This window comes from Peromyscus leucopus, chromosome 1 (genome assembly GCF_004664715.2).
Source record: "Peromyscus leucopus breed LL Stock chromosome 1, UCI_PerLeu_2.1, whole genome shotgun sequence".
In the NCBI taxonomy this organism is placed as follows: domain Eukaryota; kingdom Metazoa; phylum Chordata; class Mammalia; order Rodentia; family Cricetidae; genus Peromyscus; species Peromyscus leucopus.
This window is the reverse complement of record NC_051063.1, coordinates 63,248,737-63,271,782: the sequence shown is the minus strand read 5'-3', so window position 1 is coordinate 63,271,782 and position 23,046 is coordinate 63,248,737. Positions and strand designations below refer to the sequence as shown.

Genomic DNA, 23,046 nt, shown 5'->3' with positions numbered 1-23,046 from the left:
TTTATTACAAAAGATATCATCATGTACTTTGCTAACATGACTCTTAGAATAATTAAAAGTACACATGGGACTGTTTCTAGTGGCTGGTGTCAGCCTAAAGCAACGTCTACAAATGCTACGTATCTCTGTGTGTTGGTCACAGTGCCTTTTCTCCAATACCCACCAGCCTCCTAACAAGATCTAGCCTTGCTCAAGGCCCTTGCCGAGAAGCCAGGCAACAGACTGCCGTAGATGTTTGGGATATATCAGGCAGATACTGAGACAACTTACCTGTCGCTCCTGCAAAGACATCACCTTGGGCTGGGCTCTCAGAGATGACAGCAGTAGCCTCTACAGTGGATGCTCGGTCAAAGGTTAGTGCTCCAGAGGTAGTGATCTGTCCTGAGGGTGTCACAGTGACTGGAAAAGGCAAAAGGCATTTTACTCATGGTCAGGCCAGGCACTGGGCCCCAAGCATGCATTGCTCTTTGCAAAGGTTCAGGCTTCAGAGAGATCCCAGGAGCTGGGCCAAAGCATACACTGTGACATACCCCACACATGGTATGACACCAGGAAGCCCTTGACCTTGGCACGTAGAGGAGAGAGCCGGACAGGGCAGGATTCAGGCCTCTAGCTACACTGCTGAGTCTGACCGTGCTCCAGCCAGAAAATAAAATGTCAATTAACTTTAAAACACTTTGCAGTTTGAATCAAAGGGAAAGACTTCATCGGACTGTCTAAGAGATGAGAATCCCTCCACTGGGCGAAGGCAGAGAAACAGGCTCACACCTCAGCAAAGCACTGCCCTGCTAGTACTCACAGGTGGTGGCCGCCGTGGCAGGAAGCAGCGTGATGTTCTTGGGGGAATCCTTCTTAACTGGAGTTGTGGGCAGCTCATTCTCTTTCTTGCGCCTTTTGTAAGGGACGAAGAGCCTGACTGGGCCACTCTGGGGAGAAAAGTAAAGCTGACCAAGGGTTGACAGTGCCTGCTTCCCACACCTTATGGGGTTAGTCTATTAGCTCTGCAAAGAGCAGAAGCCCCCCAACCCCTCCCCGCAGCCCTCAAAATGGCAGAGAAGACATTTTCAGAAGAAATAGATGAGCAGCACAGCTGCCAAGCAAGAACACGTACGTCCTCAACATCTGGAGCTTTGGATTCTTAGAAGAGAGGAAGTGGGACCAAGTAAAGGAGAACAAGGAAAACCACAGCCTGAAATAAAAGTCAGCAGCAGCGAGGAGAGTCACTCAGAGCCGTCTGCAGAAACACGGAGGAAGCACTGGCAAGCTGCCATGGTCTATAATCTCAGCAACCAAGAGGCAGAGGCAAGATGATGTTCAAGAGGCCATGAGTTCAAGTCCAGCCTGGGTTACAGTGTGAGACCCTATGTCAGAAATAAAAAGCTCAGGGCCAGGAGTAGTGGCACATGCCGTTAATCCCAGCACTTGGGAGGCAGAGGCAGGTGGATCTCTGTGAGTTCAAGGCCAGCCTTATCTACATAGTGAGTTCCATGATATCCAGAGCTACACAGTGAGACCCTGTCCTGAAAAAAATAAATAAATAAAAATAAAAATAAATGCTGGGTGGCAGCGGCAGCAGCACACACCTTTAGTCCCAGCACTCAGGAGGCAGAGGCAGGCGGATCTCTGTGAGTTTGAGGCCAGCCTGGTCTACAGAGTGAGTTCCAGGACACTCTCCAAAGCTACACAGAGAAACCCTGTCTCCAAAAAAAAAAAAAAAAAAGAAAGAAAGAAAAAAACGAAAGAAAGAAAAGAAAAAAGAAAATTCCTTAGAGACATGCCCACAAGACAATCTGGCTGAGGTAATTCCTCAACTGAGAGTCACTCTTCTGGATAGGTTAACAACAATTACCCAGCACATCACGTGCCTCCACCTGGTGAGTGCGGCCACCACACGTGTGTAATTTATGTGGTGCAAGGCTTTGTGCATGCTGGGTAAATACTCTACCACCTGAGTTACAGCCCAGCCCTTCCCTCCTTCTTTGTGTGGCTCTGTGGCTTCTCCACCTCTCCTGCACCTCACCTGCGCCTCACCTGCGCCTCACCTGCGCCTCACCTGCGCCTCACCTGCGCCTCTCCTGCACTTCTCCTGTACCTCTCCTGCGCCTCACCTGCACCTCACCTGCGCCTCTCCTGCGCCTCTCCTGCACCTGCACCTCCTGCACCTTACCTGCACCTGCACCTCTCCTGCGCCTCACCTGCACCTCTCCTGCGCCTCACCTGCGCCTCTCCTGCACCTCACCTGCACTTCTCCTGTACCTCTCCTGCGCCTCACCTGCACCTCACCTGCGCCTCTCCTGCGCCTCACCTGCGCCTCTCCTGCACCTGCACCTCCTGCACCTTACCTGCACCTGCACCTCACCTGCGCCTCTCCTGCACCTCTCCTGCGCCTCTCCTGCACCTCTCCTGCGCCTCTCCTGCACCTCACCTGCGCCTCACCTGCGCCTCACCTGCGCCTCTCCTGCGCCTCTCCTGTACCTGCACCTCTCCTGCACCTTACCTGCACCTGCGCCTCACCTGCGCCTCTCCTGCGCCTCTCCTGCACCTCTCCTGCGCCTCTCCTGCACCTCTCCTGCGCCTCTCCTGCGCCTCTCCTGCACCTCACCTGCGCCTCTCCTGCGCCTCTCCTGCACCTCTCCTGCACCTCACCTGCGCCTCTCCTGCGCCTCTCCTGCACCTCTCCTGCGCCTCACCTGCGCCTCTCCTGCGCCTCTCCTGTGCCTCTCCTGCGCCTCTCCTGCGCCTCTCCTGCGCCTCACCTGCACCTCTCCTGCACCTCACCTGCGCCTCTCCTGCGCCTCTCCTGCACCTCTCCTGCGCCTCACCTGCACCTCTCCTGCGCCTCTCCTGCGCCTCTCCTGCACCTCTCCTGCGCCTCACCTGCACCTCTCCTGCGCCTCTCCTGCATCTCTCCTGCGCCTCTCCTGCACCTCTCCTGCGCCTCACCTGCACCTCTCCTGCGCCTCTCCTGCATCTCTCCTGCGCCTCTCCTGCACCTCTCCTGCGCCTCTCCTGCACCTCTCCTGCGCCTCACCTGCACCTGTACCTCTCCTGCGCCTCACCTGCACACTGTTGTGCTGTGAGGTCTGTTTCTTGCTCATCCCCATGTCTTAGTTTAGCTGCCAACCAGACCTTACAGGCGACACACTGTGGCCGCAGTGGGTACTGACACTCACTACACCTGGCTTTCTGCTCTCCTTTGTTGGAGGTCATGTCGTCTGGATGAAGCACTCCCTGCAGGGTGTAGTGGTCTCTGAGAGCTCAGCCTGGGTGTGCAGTTGCCTCAGATAAGAGCAGGCCTCTGATTGGCTGCCTCTGTTGGCTTCTCTGCTGAGCTGGTGCCTACAGGCAGAGCTACAGTAGGTTCCAGAGTCGCTGACAGATCCCTGCCATGTAAATTGCCATTATCTGAGCAGGTTCATCTATGGCTCTTCAAAGGTAAACCTCTGTAACCTGCTCTTAATCTGAGCAGGCTTTTCTTGGCTGCTGCTTTTCTTGATTCTCTCTAGCTGATGCAAGGCAGCATCTTGCTCTGATGTGGCTACTAGTCTTCCCACTGTTCCCAGAACATTCTTAGCTTTAGACATCCCTACAGTCGCTCTAAAAAACAGTCAGTTCATTAAAGAGTCATAGTTCACACTATCAGAACGGCAGGCAGCCCTGCTGTGTGCACAGGGATTAAGGCAGGGCCCATCACAATTCGGAAACTGGTCCCAGAAACAAACTGAGCTGAAGAAGCCAAGCAACAGGCCCAGCCAGCCCGATACAGGGCCGAGGTAAGGGGTCTCACCCTAGCACGGTTGGGAAGTCACTGTAACCCATAGCTGTCAGGTGAGCAAGGCTATAGCCTACTCCAACTGTGAGGTGACCTATCCCTTGTTAGGGAGCTGAGGGGGGAAGGACCAATCTTGAGAGGAGCCTCCTTCAACCTGAGCTGGAGGAGAGCTGGCCACGCCTCTTGTTCTTTCCTTTGGACTTGGCACTCTACTTAGGTGTTTACTGCCCTGGGGGGCCCTGGGGACAATCTCCAGAGATGTCAAGTAGTTGTCTTCCAGTTTTCACCGCTTACTCTCTGGGGGACAGTCTAGTGGAGCACCTCACATCCCCTAGTGCAGTGGTTCTCAACCTTCCTAATGCTGCACCCTCTAACACAGTACCTCATGCTGGGGTGACACCCAATCATAAAATTATTTCATTGCTACTTCATGACTGGAATTTTGCTCATAAAAGTGTTATGAGTCATAATGTAAATATCTGATATGCAGGACACCTGATATGCGACCCCTGTGAAAGGATCATTCAACACCCCCCCCAAAAGGGGGCTGTGACCCACAGGTTGAGAACCACTCTCCTAGTGGAAGCCAGAGCTTAAAATCTGACAGAGTCCAGTGGGCTGAGTGGCATTTAAAGACTGCAGCTTGGATCCATGTTTTAGAAACTCTGGGTCTAAGCCTAGGTCACAAAGAGAGTGTCATGTGTTACCTTTAAATGTCACAGCCTTGATCTCATGTTCAGATCTTTGCTACAATCTGAATTTACTTTTATCCATAGTGTAGTCTGGGTCAAAGCTCATTCCTTGCCCAGGAACATCCAATGGTTCAGCACCACATGTTGGAAACTTGGGGTTGGCAGCTGGACTCTGGTCAGTTCCCAAGAGATCTCAGATCCTGCTCACACACTGTACTGATTAATTACCACAGCAACATAGAACTCTTACAAGCCCATGGTGTGGGCTTGGCAATTTCAGACTTGTGTCCTGAGGCTCTTGAAAGACTAATCATGCTGCTCTGTGACTCCACAGATTCTCTGACAGTCTCAGCCATCCGTTTTTTGGGGGGTTTTTAATGATGTTTAAAATTATATTATTTTCACTAAACTTTTTTATAGTAGAATCATATTAAAATTAGATAAACTGGGCATGATGGCAAACCCTTTAATCCCAGCACTCAGGAGACAGAGGCGGGAAGATCTCTGAGTTTGAGGCCCGCCTGGTCTACATAGTGAGTTCCAGGGTGGCCAGGACTACAGAGTCTGTCTCAAAAACAAACAAATAAACAACAAGTTTAAATATACTTGGTATTTAAAGGTGAGATCATAGCATCTCTCTCCAATTACAGTTTCTCTCTGCTCTACACCCACATGCATGTAGACAGCAGTAACTGGACTCAGTGAGTTATGGGAAATGAAAAAAAGGCCATGAAGGTGAAGCGTGTTGAGGAGAGCCAGGGGCGTGGGAGGGGAGTCTTAGGTGTACATGATCAAGACACATCATACAAATGTATGAAACCGTCAAAGAAAATTCTAAAATTATTCTTTAACTATTCTCTGTCTCAGGAACCAGCTGGGCAGATGGTTCAGAGGTTTAGAGCACTGGCTGCTCTTGCAGAGGACCATGGTGGCTCACAGCCTTCTTTAGCTCTAGTTCAACAGGATCCTATGCCCTCTTCTGCTCATATACATAAAAATAAAATAAATAAACATTTTTAAAAGTTCTCTAACTTTTTGGGAGACGTCTCACTAAATAGCCATGGCTGGCCTGGAACTTGTTATGTAACCCAGGCTGGTTTCCAACTTGTAGCAATTCACCTAACTCCATCTCCCAAGTGTTGGGATTCCAGTCATATGTCACCATGCCTGGCCTAAAGTTTTACTTGTCACGTAGTAATTTACCAGATTAGTAATGAAACTAAAGCAAGGAAATCCTAATTAGGCAGCTTACGTTTAAGACACTTGAAAGTAATTTGTAATATTAAGGAACGTGGAAACAAATAGAGTATGTTCATGTTAGCATCTCACTTTTAAAAGCTACATAGCAATACTTAGCAAAGTCAATAACAAAGATCATGTTTCTTTTTGAATCAGTTAAGACTTTAGAATGAGGCCATGTGTGGTGATGCATACTTTTAATTACAGCACTTGGGAGGCAGAGGCAGGTGGATCTCTGAGTTCAAGGCCAGCCTGGTCTTCAGAGTAAATTCCAGGACAACCAGGGCTACACAAAGAAACCTACTCAAAAAAACAAAAAATAATTAAAAAAAAAAAAAATTAGAATGAGGAGCTATTTCAAGGACATTAAAAGATCTATCCATGATAAGGTGGGGGTTTTGTTTCCTTGTTGGGGATGCCAGGTAAGTGTTCTATCACTGAGCTATATCCCCACCTTCTAGTTTTTAACCCTTAGTGCTGGATTCAAGGTATGCACCACCACCGCCCGGCTTTTGGTTTTTATTTCAAGAGTTTCACTAATTTGCCCAGGTTGGCTTTGAACTCAGCCTGTAACCCGGGCAGGTCTTGAACTGTCAGTCCTCTTGGGCCAGCCTCCCCCGTAGCTGGAATTTAAGCTGATGCTTGCAGGCCTGGCTGGCGAACACTATGACCAGGGTTGAAAGCACGGAGCAGAGTGCCGCATGCATGTGCACTAGAACCTCTTTCAAAGGGGATGCTGCGTTGGGATCATGTGGCTCCATGGAGCTTTCCCATTCTGTGTCCTGAACTTCCCACAGCACCTTCTACCCAGTGAAGGCAGCAGCCTTCAGAGATGAAAACCCCTGAGAAAAGGAGGGCCAGAACTTCCACAGGCAGGAGGCACACAACATCTAGTGACTTACGAGAGTCATGTCGTCACAACAGGCAGCGCAGGTACAGGAGGCAGCGTGGGGGTTCAAAATACCATCCTGAAACATAGAAGGTGCCAGAGGTATCACAGAGGTATAAATATAGGATTATATAGACAGAAATACAGAAATGAGGGAATCTGCCACCACCAGGAGTTGTTCAGTGCTAGACTGCACCCCCACCAAGACAAAAATCTGAGCATAAATACAGTCATTTCTGGAAACTTCTTGTCTAGACTGCGCCACTGCTGGTAGGCTTTATTCTCTCTTCCTAGGGATGAGACTCCATAGACATTGACTAGCCACAGCCAGGAGCTGACCTGGAGCAAGAATCAAGTCTTCTTCCTTGGGCTGGAGTGTGGGTGTAGTGGTTAAGAGTAATTGCTCTTTTTTTTTTTTTTTTTTTTTTTTTGGTTTTTCGAGACAGGGTTTCTCTGTGTAGCTTTGCGACTTTCCTGGAACTCACTTGGTAGCCCAGGCTGGCCTCGTACTCACAAAGATCCACCTGGCTCTGCCTCCCGAGTGCTGGGATTAAAGGCGTGCGCCACCACCGCCCAGCCGAGTAATTGCTCTTGTAGAAGACCAAGGTTCAAGTCCAAGCACCCAATGGCTGCTCACAACTGTCTGTAATTCCAGTCCCAAGGGATCTGACATCACACGTACCATGCACATAGTACACATACACACATGCAGACAAAACACTCATACACATAAAATAAAAAAGTAAAGAAAAAATTCTTTCTTCCCTGTAAGGAAAATGGAGCAAAAGGGAGGCAGGTGTGGCTGGGTGCTACCAATCTGACTTCCTCTACCTTTATTCTCACAGGTCTGGTATTTCTCTTTTCCCTCCTGCCAACCCATCTGCTCCCCAGAGCAATTCTCTGAGTTAGGGACAGCACACACCCAGCGCACGCCCAAGAACATCATGAGAGCAGATAAACCGCTCTGGTCAGACAGTGAGTACATGTCATCAGACCCTGTCTGGTGCCATGTTCTGGGCACTTCCTACTGCTCATCTTAAAGCTGGCGGGTCCCAACACATACCTGGATGAGGCACTGCAGGGGTCTGCCCGCATAGCGGATGCTTCTCTTCCAGTCCTTGCTACTGGCTCTTCCTGCCATGGCCTCAAACTCTGTTGGGCTGTACCAGTTCTCTCCCTGCTTGATACACCGACCCCGCCCACCTGGAACGAAGGGGGCTGGTCTTTAGAATTCCTCAAGGCCCGTTGCTCCATTATGTCTTGCTGACATCAGTTCCTTCTCCTGCCTTTTTTCTTTCTCTGCCCTGCCTGGCCTCTAATCTCACCTTCCCTGTGGTCACCAAGAGGGTGCCTGGCAAGTCATATCAAATCGACCGTCCATGGCCACTGCAAGCTTCACTGGGTCCCCAACAAGCATCAGCCCACTTCAGGAATCCTCTGTCACCTGAGGCGTCTGAGATGACTGGGGAATATGGTTGAGCTCTGCCTCTCTCCTCTCTCCCATTTAGGGTCAACTATGACTTGTCCTTAGGTCTGTCCTTGCCTTGTGCCCGCCATGGCCTAGGCTTTAGTGACCAGGGATCCATTTCTTCTAACATATTCACATGACAGGCTTGCTTGGCCCCAGTCTACTAAGAGGCCCAAGAACAACAAGAAGAAAGTCTGAACGGGGAATGGTGGTAGCCAAGTGCTACCTCACCTGAGCCGAGCCTGCTCTTGTAGAGAGTGCCACTGATGTTCCGACAGCGCACGGGCAGCTCACTGTCATACACGGAAGGGTCCCAGTTGTACTTGGTGCCACCTTTCTCCTGGCCAGGTGCCAGTGGGGTAGGAGGGGACTGAGGACCTGGGCAAAGAGAAGCTATGAGGATTAGAGCACAGAGTGAGCAGAGCAGCCCAGCATGTTCCATCCCCAACCACAAAGCCCTCACAGGTACAGAAAGGACAGCCCTGAAGGGTAGTGCCACCCTTCCAACTGTGGGCAGCATCTCTTCTCGCCTGGAAACTTCTGCCCTTTCTACAAACATCAATTGTGTTTTCAGATTTACCACAACGGAGAACCAAAAAGAAGGCCTGGGGTCAGGTGCTGTGGGTACCTGGGGTGAGAGGTGCTGCTGGGCCCTTCAGCCCAGTGGTCTCCACAATGCTCCCATCTGTGTGGACAACTATTAGCGTGGCTTTCTCGGTGTTCAGGCTGTCCCCGATCTGCAGGGCTGTCCTACCAGACTAGAAGGAAAGACACTCTTGTCAGCTCTAGGGTAGCCAGAGGCCGATTACTTGACCCAGTGGAATGTGGTCCTACTGCGAGGCTCTCACCACTTATCAGCAAGATAGGATGTTTACCTCGGCCCACACATCCTCTCCACAGGCATCTCCAAGGCACACAAGGACAGAACCAAGAAAAGCACAAAGGCTGCTAAGTGTCTGCACACCTGTCAAAGCTGAAGTGTTCATATTCACAGTTCCTTTCCGGACACTGAGCAAGTGTGCCTCTCTAAGAAGACGGTGCCGTGTCTGAAGGCTTCGTACAGAAAGCAGAATGGTGTGACAGACCACAAAAGTCTCTGACTATGGACACAGGTGCTACTGAAAGCATCTTGGATGCTAATGGCTACAGGAGTGAACATGAAGAAAGGACTAATGGATTGTGGGCCTCGGAGAAAGGAGCAGAGAGGTCAGATATAGGGACTCTTCGTGTGTCTACAGATCTCAACGGAGTGTAAGCAAAGCACTAAGAAGCTCCATTAGGGGCTGAGAGCAGCCGGAGTCTGGTGAACACAAGCTGTAACTTGTGAACTCCAGCTGGCATGGAGGATGGCCTGACCACAGCCTAAGGGCTCCTCATAGATCCCCGCCTTTCTAGGTGTATACAGCACCTTTCATGGTGGTGACCTAAGGTGAAGATAATGTCCTAGCTCAAATTGGGTCTTCTGCCTTGCCTAGCCCAGCCCTGAGGCTCCTCAGAGCACAGGGAGGCACACAGGCCCCCCATGGCTCCCAGAACAGCAGGTGCTCACCCACATCTAAACCCTGAGAGGGTCCTGAAAATGAGGACTACCCTCATGGGCTGTGCAGAAGTCAAAGGCTCTGAGGACAGTTGCCAAGCACCCTGAACCACACCCAAGAAGAGCTTACCAAGACATGTCCTGATATCGATGCTGCGTTTGCCACTGAGGTCGTGAAGACGTTATCTGCAGAGGACCCCACGTTTGCCACGGTCACTGTGGTCACTTCTGCAACAGAATGGAACAGAACACAACTTCACACATGATGAAGGAGAGCACAAAAGGCAAAGATTGTGTGAGCTGTAAAGTACCCCACATGGGTATGCACTCTTCCCAGACACGTTAACACTTCTATGGATGCTCAGCTGACCTCTCCTGTAGTCCAGTCTATAAAGTACTTGCTTCTCCCAGAAGAGGGGGATAGCTACCCTTCCCCACCAAAGCTTTTCACATGCAGCAAAAATATCCACCATGACCTCCCATGCCCACTTCACCACTGGCCTTTCTCCCTTTGCAAAGAAGCTGCAAGTCTCTTAGGCCTGGGACACCTCCTTGACGATCAAGACATGGCAAACTCCAGTCCAGCCTCACCCCTCTCCACTGCCATAGCTCAGGCCATCCTACAGTCTTGTGTCCACTGTCTGAGATCTCCATGCCATCCTTCCCCAGAAACTCTTCCTCCTGAAAAACACGTGAACCTGCCACAGCCACGCCTGCAACATGAACTTGACACCTTGGGGCAGACAGGTCTATCAGCAGTAACTTCACAGAGCAGCTCCATAAAGATGTGTCTTGGCCCTGAGACTTCCAACCACACATACCACCAGGTTCTTCTGTATCCTGCTGCCTGACACTATGTATCCTTGCAGTTGCCCTTCCCGATCTCTACAAGAGGTTCCGAGGTTCCATCTGGCACCCAGCATTCTAAAATGCCCAATACCCAGGGAAGCCTCTGGCATATGGGAAGTAACCAAAGATGCCAACTGGAATCCTGCCAGCCCCATTAACCCAGCCCTGACCAACCTGCACCCCTGTACCTGTCTAGCTCATATCCATTACCAGTCCATACATGGACACACCTAAATCATCAACTCAGCTAGCACTGAGCCACCTGAACATCATCTGACTTCAAAAACTTACACAAAAAAAGTAGAAATGTTCTGATACATAAATATACAACTAAAATTCTGACACACACACACACACACACACACACACACACACACACACACACCCCAGAGTTGCAATTCTCTGATGTCACCATAGACATCTTATTTCTTTCCTGAACTCAGAAAAATATGTGCAAAAAGGACAAAAACTTCATAGCCCCAAATCCCATTATCAACCCAGAATTCACAGGAGAAAAAGGAGTATAAAAAGCTCCAAGAAGGCCTGGTGGTGGTGGCGCACGCCTTTAATCCCAGCACTTGGGAGGCAGAGCCAGGTGGAACCTTTGTGAGTTTGAGGCCAGCCTGGTCTACAGAGCAAGTGCCAGAAAAGGTGCAAAGCTGCACAGAGAAACCCTGTCTCAAAAAAACCAAAAAAAAAAAAAAAAGCTCCAAGAAAAGCCAGGTGGTGGTAGTGCACACCTTTAAGTCCAGCACAGATCTCTGAATTCAAACCCACTCTAGTCTACAGAGTTCCAGGATAGCGAGGGCTACACAGAGAAACCCTGTCTTGAAACAAACAAAAAAATTCTAGAGAAGGAACCAGACAGATGGCTCAGCAGTTAAGAGCACTGGCTGCTCTTCCAAAGGACCTGGGTTCAATTCCCAGCACGCACATGGTAGCTTACAACTGTCTGTAACTCTAGGCACAGGTCCACAAATATACATACTTTAAATTAATTAACTTAATTTGCTTGCTTATTTTTTTCTGAGACAGGGTTTCTTTGTGTAATCCAGGCTATCCTGAAACTAGCTCTGTAAGTCAGGCTGGCCTCGAATTCACATAGATCCACCTGCCTCTGCCTCCTGAATGCTGGAATTAAAGGCATGCACCACCACAGCCCAGCTGAAATTAACTTAAAAAAAAAAAAAAAAAAAAAAAAAAAAAAAAAAAAAAACCCTCCAGGAAGGGACCAGAGAGATGGCTTAGATGCTGAATGCATACTGTACTTGCAGAGGACCCAGGTTCAATTCCCATCACCCATGCTGGGTGCTCACAACCATGTTTTAACTCCAGCTCCAGGAGGAATCTGATACCTCTAACTTCCACAGGCAACTGCAATCACATACACATATCCACAAACACACATAAAAGTAAAAATATTATCTTAAAAAAAGGAAAAGCTCCAGGAAGCCTCCCTCACTTCCGTGACGGGATCTAGACTTCAGGTTGACAAGCAGAACCAAGGCTTCTCCTCCTACTGCTCTGAACAAATACCCAGAGTTGATGTGCCTCAGCTCTGATGTACCCTGAGCAGAATCCCAATGTCAAACCTGCAGAGCTTCAGATTGGAAAGCACCTAACATTACAAAAAGCATAGGAAAACGATGGTCTTCCAAGGATTCAAATGTACAAGTATAAGACATTCAGGAGTTCCAATTGGTAGGGAGCTCAACACTCAGGAAGGTCAAAGGTTGGGGGATATGGTGGGACTGTAAGAGGTAGTATGGTATGGCATCGCCTGTACAGGGTGATGCAGCTCAGCTCAAGGCTCCATTTGTCACAAAACATGAAAATTAGGGTACTCTATGTGTCAAGAAACCAGAAGAAGCAAAACAGAAAACTAAGTAATGGAGAAGGAGGGGATATCTGCATAGGAAAAGGCAGACTTAGAAGACCCAGCACAAGGAGATTCTAATGTCACTACAAAGCAAGGCTGATCTGCATCATTACCTTTGAAAAGCTGCCTGCCTTGGAGGACTCTCCTGGCCCTGGGCTCAGGTCACACTTGAACTGGCCTTTGGGGCAGACAGGTCTACCAGAAGTAATGCCGCTGACCAAACCTGGAGCACCTTCAGAACAAAATTCACATCTGACCCATCTGCGCTATCAGCTCCCAGGAAGCAAGAGAGGACAAGGCAGGTAGTAGGTATTGAGAAAGTTCCAAAAGGGTAAAAACAAAACAAAAAGAGCCGAGAGGCACATTCACACAAGGGAGCAAATATGTATACAGTGCTGAGGCAAGCTAGTGGAGTGTGCAAGATGTGTATGCAAGGCATTGTGAGATGCAGGGCAGGGACAGAGCAAGTGTGCAAGGCATTATGAAGTGCATGGGCAGGTGCAAAGTAGGTGTCAGGGCATTATGAGGTGCATGGGCAGGTGTGAAGTGCATAGGCAGGTGCAGAGCATGTGTACAGAGCAGGTGTGATGTGCAGGGGCAGGTGTAAGGTGCATGGACAGAGGCAGGGCAGGTGTGTAGGGCATTGTGAGGTGCACTGGCAGGGCAGGTGCTGGGCAGATGTGCAGGACAGGTGGAAGAGAGCCTTTCCTGTGAGACAGATGTGCATGACAGATGCATAAAGCATATGGGAAGCGGCCTGTACGTGGTGCATGTGTTCAGGGCTTGTACGCGGGAACCCGGTGAGGCGCGAGGCCGGCGGGCGCACTTGCCTGCGAAGGCGGCAGCGGCGGCGGCCTCATCGGGGCTGGGCAGAGCCTCGGTACCCATATCCATGTGCCCAGATTCGGCCGCCATCACCGCCACAGCCGTGACCCGCCGCGTCTCGCGCTCCGCCTCGGAGTCCGCGTCCTCCTCCGAGTCCTCGTCTCTGCTTAACACCGGTTCCTCCGCCTCGCTTTCTGCTGCGGCCGCGGCCGCCGCCGCCACAGCGGCCGCGGCCGCCACCGCTGCCGCCTCGGCCAGGCCCAGCTGTTTTGCCGCCGAGTCCGAGTCCTCCATACGGACTCCACCGAGTCCGCCCGAAGGCGCCGTCCGGGACCGCCCGAAGCGCCAAGCGCCGAGCCCGAAGCGGGGCCCGAAGAGGCCGCCCGAGTTGGGCCGAGGCCGCCCGAAGCCACCGCCCGAGCAGCGACCGAAGAGGCTGTCTGACGCCCGCCGAGCCGAGCCGAAGCCGCCCGCCGAGCCGAGCCGATTTCCCGAGTGTGGAACCGAGAAGCTCCGAAGTTTACCGAAGCGAAGAGTCGAGTCAGTACGAATGGTTCCGAAGCTCCACGGAAGCTGACGAGCGTTTCTTCCTCGGTGCCTAGGAGGCTCATCTGATTGTGGTCACCGGCCGATAGGGCTGGTCGGCTCTGGGCAGTTTCTCGCTGGCTTCCAACGAAGTTTAGGTTCGCCGACCGACCCTGGCGCCACTGGACTTTTCCAACCCCCTCTGGCGGCGGGGGAAGCCGAGTCCACACGAGGCCTAGCCGAACTCCGCCGAACGTCTCCGAGCAGGATTCTCCGGAGCCTCAGTGCCCGCCTCCTCCTGTCCGAAAGCTCCCGAGTGTTGCCGGACGGGAGAATCGGGCCTCGGCCGCGGTCGGCCGCCCGCAGCACCGCGCGGCGGGAGGAGCGAAGATGGCGGGAGGGTGCGGCCAAGAGGCTGCTGGGATTGTGGCGGACCCAGCGGCAAAATGGCGGCCGTGCGGCCAGGTGAGGCGGGCGGGGCTATACGGGCGCCGGGACAGTGTGGTCGTGCTGTCGCGATGAGAGGCCATTTGGGCTAGCTCCGCAACTCCTCTCATTGTCACCTCGCAATTCCGGGCCCTGGTGGCTGAAGCCCACTAGTACGGATTTCTGCGCCGGAGCTGGTGGGGAGGGGGCATGTCTTCCGGTTGGGCGTGAGCCTGGGGCACTTCGGGGATCCGGCGGTTTCCCTGAAGCTCATCTCTGTACACCAGGGACATACCCGAGATACACACTGGGGGACCCCCGTATACAACCATACAACGCCTGTGCACCCAGCACCCACCGGCGGCTCATCCCCGGTACACTACCGAAGCACACAACCATAGCTCACTAAAACTGACCCGCCTGGCATACTTGTGGCTCATCCTGAGCATACCCGCTGCTCACCCGGTGCACACACTTGACACACCCGTTTCTCAGCAAGCGCTACACCCTTGGCATACCGGGCTAGCATACTGAAGTTACTCGGAACACAACCATAGCACATTTTCAGCTCACCCCGGCAGACCTGCCGCTCACCCCAGGGCTAAGGATAAGTAAGAATTAAGTTTGTGGGAAGAAATAAAAGATGATGATTTAGACTATCTCAAACAGCTAGAGCAGGCTTGTGCCAGAGACATGACTATCATGTCCTGGCCACATGATGATCAGGACACGGGATCCAATCACTCAATAACCAGAGTTCAAGATAACAGATTATGTAAGGGAAGGGGTGCTTGTTAAGCGCATAATAGGTAAGTTAGCTCTTTTCCTTAGACAAACTGGTTTTGGAACTTCAGGGTCTGTTGTTCTTTTTGCAACCATGGAGTATCTAGGGTAGGGGTCAACTGCTTTTCTTTTGGACTCTGTCTGTCTGGAGTCAGCGCCAGCTGCTTTTCTTCTGCAATACCCAAATAGCTGGCTTCCTGGAACTTTGAGCTAAGTTTTAGGGCCTCGGCTTTTGGTGGGATTCTTTTTACCAATTATAGCCATGATACACCTGCTGTTTGCCCTGGGATACTCCATGACACACCTGCAGCTCACTACAGATTTATTCAAAGCACGTGCTGGGACATACTCAAGATATTCATAGCATGCATGCAGCTCACCCTAAGCACACCTATAGTTCTCCCCAGTACATCCATGGCATACCTAAGGTACCTCTGGCACACCTGGCACACACCAGACACAACCATGATATAGTGTCAGCTTACCCTGGGTGAATGCACACCTGTATATTCACACACACTCATGCCCCTGTGGCTTACTTGAGTCCTGGGCAGCCAGAAGCTGCTGTAGCCCACATTTCACCATGGCGGAGTCCCATGCCCAATGACCCGGGTGATGTGTGGGCAGACAGGGCCAGGTGCCAGCGGTGTGAGTCAGAAAGTGGTCACAGCCAGCTCAGACCTGTGCTTGTCCATCTATCCATCCATTCTCCCAAATGTTCCTTAATGGAACATGTTTCAGGAATGTGATTTACTACACAGGCAGACTAGGCTGCCTGGCACTTACTGCCGCAGGCTTGGAAGTGCTATTGTTGTGTGCATATTTAGAGTAAAAAGAAATGCCTATAGAAAATTCCTATAGAGAACGTAGTTTTGGGATTAAGTCACATAAAAGGCCCAGTTCAGGCTGGGCTGTTGGCCTAGTCCACTCATCCATCAGTTGAGACGCTGAGTCAGGAAGATGGCCTTGAGTTCCAGGCCAGACAGGTCAGAGCTACTTAGTGATGTCCTGTCTCAAATTAAAACAAAACAAACAAACAAAAAGAGTATAGTCCCAGCACTTGGTAGACTGAGGCAGGAGTACAAATTCAAGGTCAGCCTGGGCTACACAGGAGACCTTGTCCCAAAAAAAAGAAATAGTTCCTACCAGAAGAGCCTTTGTCACACCAAGAAAACACTTATTCTTTTACTCCCACAGTGAACATCTGCCTAGTATCTGTTGATAGCCACACTGTGATTACCAAAAATCATTGAAAAAGAAAGTGTTAAGTCCCAAAACCAGACAGCAATTCAGTCAGATGAACTCCTGTCGGTTTGAAAGTGTTAGAATTGTTTTAATTAATTAATCAGTTATTTTAAAGTGCCATTTAAGCTGGACTTAGTGGAGCACACCTCTAATTCAAATCACTCAGGAGGCAGAGGCAGGCAAATCTCTGTGAGTTCTAGGCCAACTTAGTCTACATAGGGAGTTTTGGGAAAGCCGGGGCTACATGATGAGACCCTGTCTCTGAAAATAAATATATATTATGCCATTTGAGGGTTTTATACAGTATTTTTAAAAAATGTTTTACTATATACATGTGAATAGGAACACTTGAGTGCAAGATGCCCACAGAAGCCAGAAGGCAAAATGTGGACTGTCCTGAAAACCCTGGGGGAGAATGGTCTATGTAAGCTATCTGGAGGATCGGGTGTCGGGGTCCTTCTGGCTTCTGTGGGCATCTTGCACTCAAGTTATAGACATTTGTGGCTGCCTGATGTGGATGCTGGGAACCAAACTTGGGTCTTCCGTAGGAACAGTATGTGCTTTTACCAGCTAAACCATCTCTCCAGCCCCCTCCCTATATAGTATTTTTCTCAAGTCTCACAATTTTGATCTTTAACAATAAATGGCAGCAGATACAATTTAAATGTTTCTGCTACCTTTTTTTGGGGTGGGGGAGGTGTACCATTGTTGGGGATTGGGCCCAGGACTTTTGCATGCTAGACAAGTGTCTTTTACATACATCCCAGCCCTGATACTAGGTGTTATAAAAGGATCCAAAGGGCCGGGGCGGTGGCACACACCTTTAATCCCAGCACTGGGAGGGAGAACCAGGTGGATCTCTGTGAGGTCTACAGAGTGAGATCCAGGACAGGCATCAAAACTACAAAAAGAAACCCTGTCTTGGCGGGGGGTGGGGGGGTGGGGATCCAAAGGGGGGCTGGAGAGATGACTCGGCTGTTAAGAGCACAGGTTGCTCTTTCAGAGGATTCAGGTTTGATTCCTAGAACCCATGTGGCAACTCACAGCCATCTGTAACTCTGGTCCCAGGGAACCTGACACCCTCTTCTGGCCGCTGCTGGCACTTCATGCATGAGGTGCACAGACATACATACCAGGCAAAACACTCATACATGTAAAACTAAAGGGGGAAATTGTAAAAATTTTAAAAAAGATTCAAAGGGAAGAAAAACCCCCACTGACATAAAACCAACCCAAATAATGACAGGTATCTAGGTAGCCTAGTTTAGCTGGGACCTGGAAAAGAACAGATCAGGTTTACTAGAGCACCCTGTGGAAACATGATGCCACCCCAGTCACACTTGGCTTCCTGCTCCCACACGTGTGCCCGCCAGGAGGCTGTCCAAAGGCTGTTACTAATGTCCTGTGTTTACCACTTGATGACTCGCCCATGCAAGAGTCCACCTCTCCAGAGTAGGCAGCTTCAAGCTGGCCTTCAAAGTCGAGTGACCCACGGGATCTCACAAAGCACTGCTTCCTTTTCTGCTGTAACCCCAGGGAGCACAGGAGACAGAGCAGAAGATGTGCACAGCTTGGGTTCAGGCGCTGTTGTCTGCTCAGAAGGCAGCTTCTTTTATAGGAGGTTTTGGCCAAATTCGGAGTTTTTATGGTGTGCATACACATGTAGAGACGTGCACAGCATGAGTGTGCAGCCAGTGTGAGACTACAGACAGGCAGCCTGACCCAGGTCACATTCCATCTAGGGATGGGCCAGGCAGGTTTTCAGGTACAAAACTTCAGACTCAGAGACACATGGGAGGTTCCATTACACCCTAGAGCTGACTCTCACAAGATGAAGGAGAATAACACCTACATGGAACATGAGATGTTCTAAGAGGCAGCATAACTACATGGATGCTTTCAAAAGAACCCCCCTCCCCCAGACAGTTATTTTTGGAGAAGTGAATAAAATTCCATCAGAAAGCAATGTCCTAGGAGGCGTGGATGTAGAGGTGATGCAGGAACCCAGCTGTGGTCATGGTTTATCTCCATTTATAAACATGGAATCAGAGAACTAAATGACTGCCATGTTGCTGTTGATGTCTTACTGGCAATCCTTTATCTTCCAGGGAGAGGCTCCTTCAAGGTGGTATCCTGCTGCTGCTGCTTCCTGAGGCCTTGACCAAGCATAGCCCCTTTAAGGGCAGTACCACAGTGATTAGCTGGCCTGACACACTCAGCTCTCTGCCTTTTTGTGCCTTTCATTCTCCCCCCACCCCCCATTTTCCTTTGCTTAAATTCTGACTAGTAACTTGTAAGAGAGAGAGAGGTATTCCCTGGTGTGCTGGCTTTGTCACTCACCAGCTCAGCCCTGTTCCCTTCACAGGCCTGGTATGTTATAGGGATTGGCCACTTGCCTGCCACCAACCAAACCAGCATGGCAGAAGGTGAAACCTATTACTTTGAGTGGCCAAGTAATACATTTTCTCTAAAGAAAATGAGAAGGACCCTCTTTGTGACTCATGACACAAATCAGAATGAAGAACCCCCTCTGTCCTGCCTGCATCTGCTGATAACTGGGGTACTTAGGCCATGCCCTACCAGGGTGGGAGGGGTCCAGCATCACTCTTGTGACCACTAGGTGCCCTCAGGTGAGCACTCCAGGAGCCCATGTAGCAGTAGAAGCCCCAGGTAGGCAGGAGCCAGTGGCTGGGTTCCGTGACCATCTGTAGGTACCCTGTTGGAACTTACCCAGACCTGCTGATTTGCAGCTGTGGGTGGCAGGATAGGCCTCTCTGCTTGGCCATCTGAGTAGGTGTACTCCATTGGTGAGCTTAAGGATCCTTGATGACTTACCAGCTCTCGTCAGTTCCTCTTCAGATGCTGTTTCACGTCAGTGGGCTGTACTATGCCCTGTACTTCCTAGCTACATTCCTGATGATTGCATATAAAAGTAAGTTCTGAGTGCCAGGCCCATCAAAGAAATTGTGCCCCTAAGACGCTGATCTGAGTTCTGGTTGTATGTGTGTTCCTAGGTCAGGTTTTCAGCTATCCTTGTAACTATCTGGTCCTGGATCTGGTCCTCTTGCTTCTGATGGGGATTCTCGAGGTAGCTCGACTATACCTAGGTGAGTTGGCTGTGAAACCATAAAATGCTTGTGATCCCATAGGTGTTCTTTCAAACTTTCTGAACCTTTAAATATTAATCATTTTATAGTGTGGGTCTTGGAGACATTTTCATGCAGGCAGCTTTACCAGGTGCTTTGCAGAGTCACCTATGGAGTCATTAAGTATTAAGCATTTGTTCAGAAGCTATGCTCCAAGAATAGACAGGTGACATCCTCCTGTCTGGAAGGATGTGTGTACTGCAGCTGTCCTCAGACCAGAAGCCCAGCCTAAAATAGGGCTCCACAGTGCTCCCCTCAACTGCCCTCATCCCTATTGCTTTCAGCAGTCAGGGAGAAAGTCTGGTAGAGAGGGAGTCTGGAGTGTTTGCCAGATCCCTGCAAAGACAGGGGACCCTGCCTCCCCAGCCCACTCTGTCACATCAGGTCCCACCTTGAGGTCACTCTTAGCCAGTTGCCTCTTTATTTTATTTATTTATTCGTGTGTTTATTTACTTATTTATTAAGACAGTCTTATGTAACTAAGGCTGGCCTTGAACTCCTGATCCTTCTGTCTCTTGCTCCTGAGTGTTGAAATTGTAGGCATGCATCAGCATGTCCAGTTTTTATGCATTGGTAGGCTCAAACCCAGGGCTCACGAATGCTGGACAAGCACTGTATCCCGATCCCTTCCCTTTTTTCTAAGTCACACAGTTCATTTAGATAAGGGTTAGGGTTCTTCCTCCCAGAGCTGGCTGCAGTGATGGGCACATGTCTAGGTCCCTAGCTCTGCCCCTGCTCTTTCCTATACTCAGTTCCAGACGTGTAAATAAGGCACCTCATCCAGGTACATGGCACTGTCAGGCTCTGATCCCTCTCTTTTGATTGGATCTGGAACCTTCCCTCCCCCTCTGCTGGGAGTGGCAAGTATCCTCTGCTCATCTTAGACAGAGACTCAGTGTCTGCTGCCATGGCCTGTGCTGGATGGAGTTTGTACAGCTTTCGTAGTAGGCAGTGCTGCCCATGGGGTGCAGAGACTGTCACCACATCAATAAAGAATCAGGCCAACCCTTTACAGGGCCCTGTAGGGGCTGTCAGCATTGGACCTCTCCAAGCACTTGGCATTCAGCAAGCCCGTAAGCGCTCCCTACCACTAGAATCAGCATAATCAGACACCCAGGGTTAGGGTCCGCGAACCTTCAGATTTCCCCAGCAGCTGGGGTCAGCAGACGCTCAGGCACCTCTGGCAGCTGGTCAGCTATTGGCAGCTCCAAGTTGGCATTTTCCATGACTGACCCATTTGTTTGTAATGTTTTTCATAAGTATTCATGAAATTTTCCAGGACCAACTTGCCTTAGCCCAGAGTAAAATATTTTTAGATATTTTAAACAAAATCCTTTTGATCCCACTTGGATTTAGAAAAAGGTGGCAAATGCCCACAGTTTTAAAACCACACTGTGTCTCAAGAGTACAGAATCCGAGATTGACCCGTTGCTGACGTGGAGTGGCCTGAGAGGGCAGTTTTCCCGAATCCTGTGACTTCATTGACCCTTAGCAAGCACAGCACCTGGAGCTGGGCAGCTGGTGGGGTGTCCTGTGGCCCCTGCCTCATTCTCATCTGTGCTCTTTTCCAGGCACGAAAGGCAACCTGACCGAGGCTGAAGTGCCGCTGGCTGCCAGCCTGGCATTCACAGCACTCAGTGGCCTCCTTTCTGTTCACTTCCTGCTCTGGCAGACCTTGGTACTGTGGATGGACTCGGTCCTCAGCACCATTCTCCTGGTGCTGCATGGGCTGGAGGCTGGCTTGCAGGTGGTGGTCATTGCTGACTTCATCAGGTAGACAGACCAGGATAAGCTACAGAGCAGTGCTCCTCAGCTTCTAGTCAACTCCTTTGCTCCCAGACACAAAGGGTATCTTTTCTTTATTGATTGTCTGTAGATGGATGTAAATGGTTTGTAAATCTTTTTTAGTGAGGGGGGTACGGGAACCAGGGAGGGACAAACTTAGGAGCCTAGATGTGGAAGTTGGCCATCACGGACAGTAGTCAATCCCAAGATGTCCTCATGTCATGTGGCTGGGGTCCTGGCTGTAGCAGCAGGACCACCAGTGATTGCCAGGCCAGTGGAAGGCAAAGCCCTTCAGGAAGTCAACATCTGAGGGCAGCCCAGAGCTCCACCCTGTCTCAGCCCCAGACAGCAGCATCCTGGCAGAAGGACTTGGCTCTGTTGCTCTGTCACCATGGGTTTTCTCACAGCAATGACTGACTTCTGTGCTTCCCACACTGGCCCTGCTTCTTGTTCTGAGAACCGCCTGTACAGTTTCCAGGCCTTGGTCCAGGCCTGGGATCACTCTGGAGCTGCAGGATGACAGGCCCTGTGTTCCAATGTCCCCCCAATTTGGCTCCCCGTAAGGCCAGCACTGAATAAAACTCTCTAGTTTCCAAAAGGAAACAAAAGCAAGTATATACCAGGTGTGGTGCCACACAAACACCTTTAATCCCAGCACCCAGGAGGGAAAGGCAAGCCTGTCTTTGTAAATTCAAAGCCAACCTGGTCTACATAGTGATTGCAGGTCAGCCAGGGTTACATAGTGAGACTTTGTCTTTAAAAAAAAAAAAAACCACACACAAAAGCAAAAGTAGGGGGGTGGGGCTGAAGAGATGGCTCAGAGGTTAAGAGCACTGGCTGCTCTTCCAGAGGACCCAGGTTCAATTCCCAGCACCCACATGGCAGCTCACATCTGTCTGTAACTCCAGTTCCAGTGGATTTGACATCCTCACACAGATATACATGCAGGCAAAACACCAATGCACATAAAATAAAAATAAATTTTTTTAAATAAACAGGCCAGAGAACTGTGTGTGTGATGTTACCTCAGCTACTTTCGGTGGGGTGGAGGGGTGGAAGGTGGTTTGTAGGGGACAGAGACAGAATGGAAGAACAGTGTTTAGCCTGGGAGTCTGTCCCAGTCCATTAAACTGTAGCTTCTGTCGAGTGCCACCTGAGTTCCGTCTCATCTCTTGCTTTTCTATTCCTAGCCCATTTTTTCTTAAGAAGTATTTAAGCAGTTTTTTTAAAAACAGATTCTTTCATTTGTTTCTGTTACGTGTTGTCTGTTTGTGATACTATGTCTAATTATCTAGTTTCTCTTTTAAAAAAATAAATAAGTAGTTAAGCTGTCGTGAGTTTGTCTTAATTATAAGCACCTACCTTCCCCCAGGGTCCAGTAGAGAGGAGCGCATCCTGTTGCCTCTTCTCAGCTCTGTCCTGGGACTCGCCCTGTACCTTCTACCTTCCTCTCTCTACCCCAGGAACTACCGAGAAGCTCCCTGTGGAGTGTGTAGAGAGTGGTAGGTTGCTGGGCCATCCAGAACCTTCTCTGGGACCAGGGGACCGTCTGTGCTCATGGATCTTTGGCTGGTTTCCTTTAACCCATATCTCCCGGAGACCATGGTAAATACCAGGATGGCCTGGAGACATGCTCTCCCTGTCCCACAGGCAGGCTTGGGAAGGACCAGTGATCTAGAAAGCCTAGGGGCACTTCCCTGTCCACTGGCCCTGTAGCTCAAGCAAGTCTAGTCTGGGTAATACAGAATGGGCTAAGGCTAGTGCATCTGGAGGGCTCAGCCACTCCCTGCAGATCAAGTCAGGGCCTCAGTTGGGAAGGCAGCTTGTCACCTTCCCACAGAATAAACCAGTTTCAAGCCTTGAACACCTCTACTCTTACTGGCCACATGGAGGTGGTATTTCAGGTGGCCCGGAGTGGACATCAGCTACAACCAACAACTTGGGCTGCCTCGAAACAAAGTCAGTGAACACTGGTAGCAGCTCTAG

At 50.3% G+C, this 23,046-nt stretch overlaps 2 protein-coding genes across 7 annotated transcripts in view; one reads left to right on the top strand and one right to left on the bottom strand.

The window, feature by feature from the left end:
* Positions 1-13,774, bottom strand: part of Deaf1 (DEAF1 transcription factor) — a 34,009-nt gene extending 20,235 nt beyond the window's left edge. Inside the window, exons 1-9 of one of the 6 annotated variants that reach the window (XM_028870177.2) lie at positions 12,439-13,136; positions 10,189-10,278; positions 9,728-9,825; positions 8,689-8,818; positions 8,292-8,453; positions 7,656-7,795; positions 6,606-6,671; positions 800-926; positions 271-399 (exon numbers count right to left, since the gene is read on the bottom strand). In XM_028870177.2, the coding sequence (XP_028726010.1) occupies positions 271-399; positions 800-926; positions 6,606-6,671; positions 7,656-7,795; positions 8,292-8,453; positions 8,689-8,818; positions 9,728-9,825; positions 10,189-10,204 (868 nt within the window). In that variant the 5' untranslated portion in view covers positions 10,205-10,278; positions 12,439-13,136. The other 5 variants (XM_028870143.2, XM_028870151.2, XM_037209198.1 and 2 more) reach the window with 5 other exon arrangements.
* A 274-nt stretch (positions 13,775-14,048) lies between these two features.
* Positions 14,049-21,725, top strand: Tmem80 (transmembrane protein 80). The gene is made up of 5 exons (XM_028870190.2): positions 14,049-14,140; positions 18,238-18,257; positions 18,968-19,061; positions 19,144-19,236; positions 20,847-21,725. The coding sequence occupies exons 1-5, from the start codon at positions 14,122-14,124 to the stop codon at positions 21,050-21,052; spliced, it is 432 nt and encodes a 143-aa protein (XP_028726023.1). The 5' UTR covers positions 14,049-14,121; the 3' UTR covers positions 21,053-21,725.
* The last annotated feature ends 1,321 nt before the right edge of the window (positions 21,726-23,046 follow it).

Coding starts and splice junctions, on each gene's coding strand:
- Tmem80 (XM_028870190.2), top strand. Junction 18,258..18,967: donor GGAGAGGCTCCTTCAAGGTG/GTATCCTGCTGC, acceptor ATGACTTACCAG/CTCTCGTCAGTTCCTCTTCA. Junction 19,237..20,846: donor GGTAGCTCGACTATACCTAG/GTGAGTTGGCTG, acceptor GCTCTTTTCCAG/GCACGAAAGGCAACCTGACC.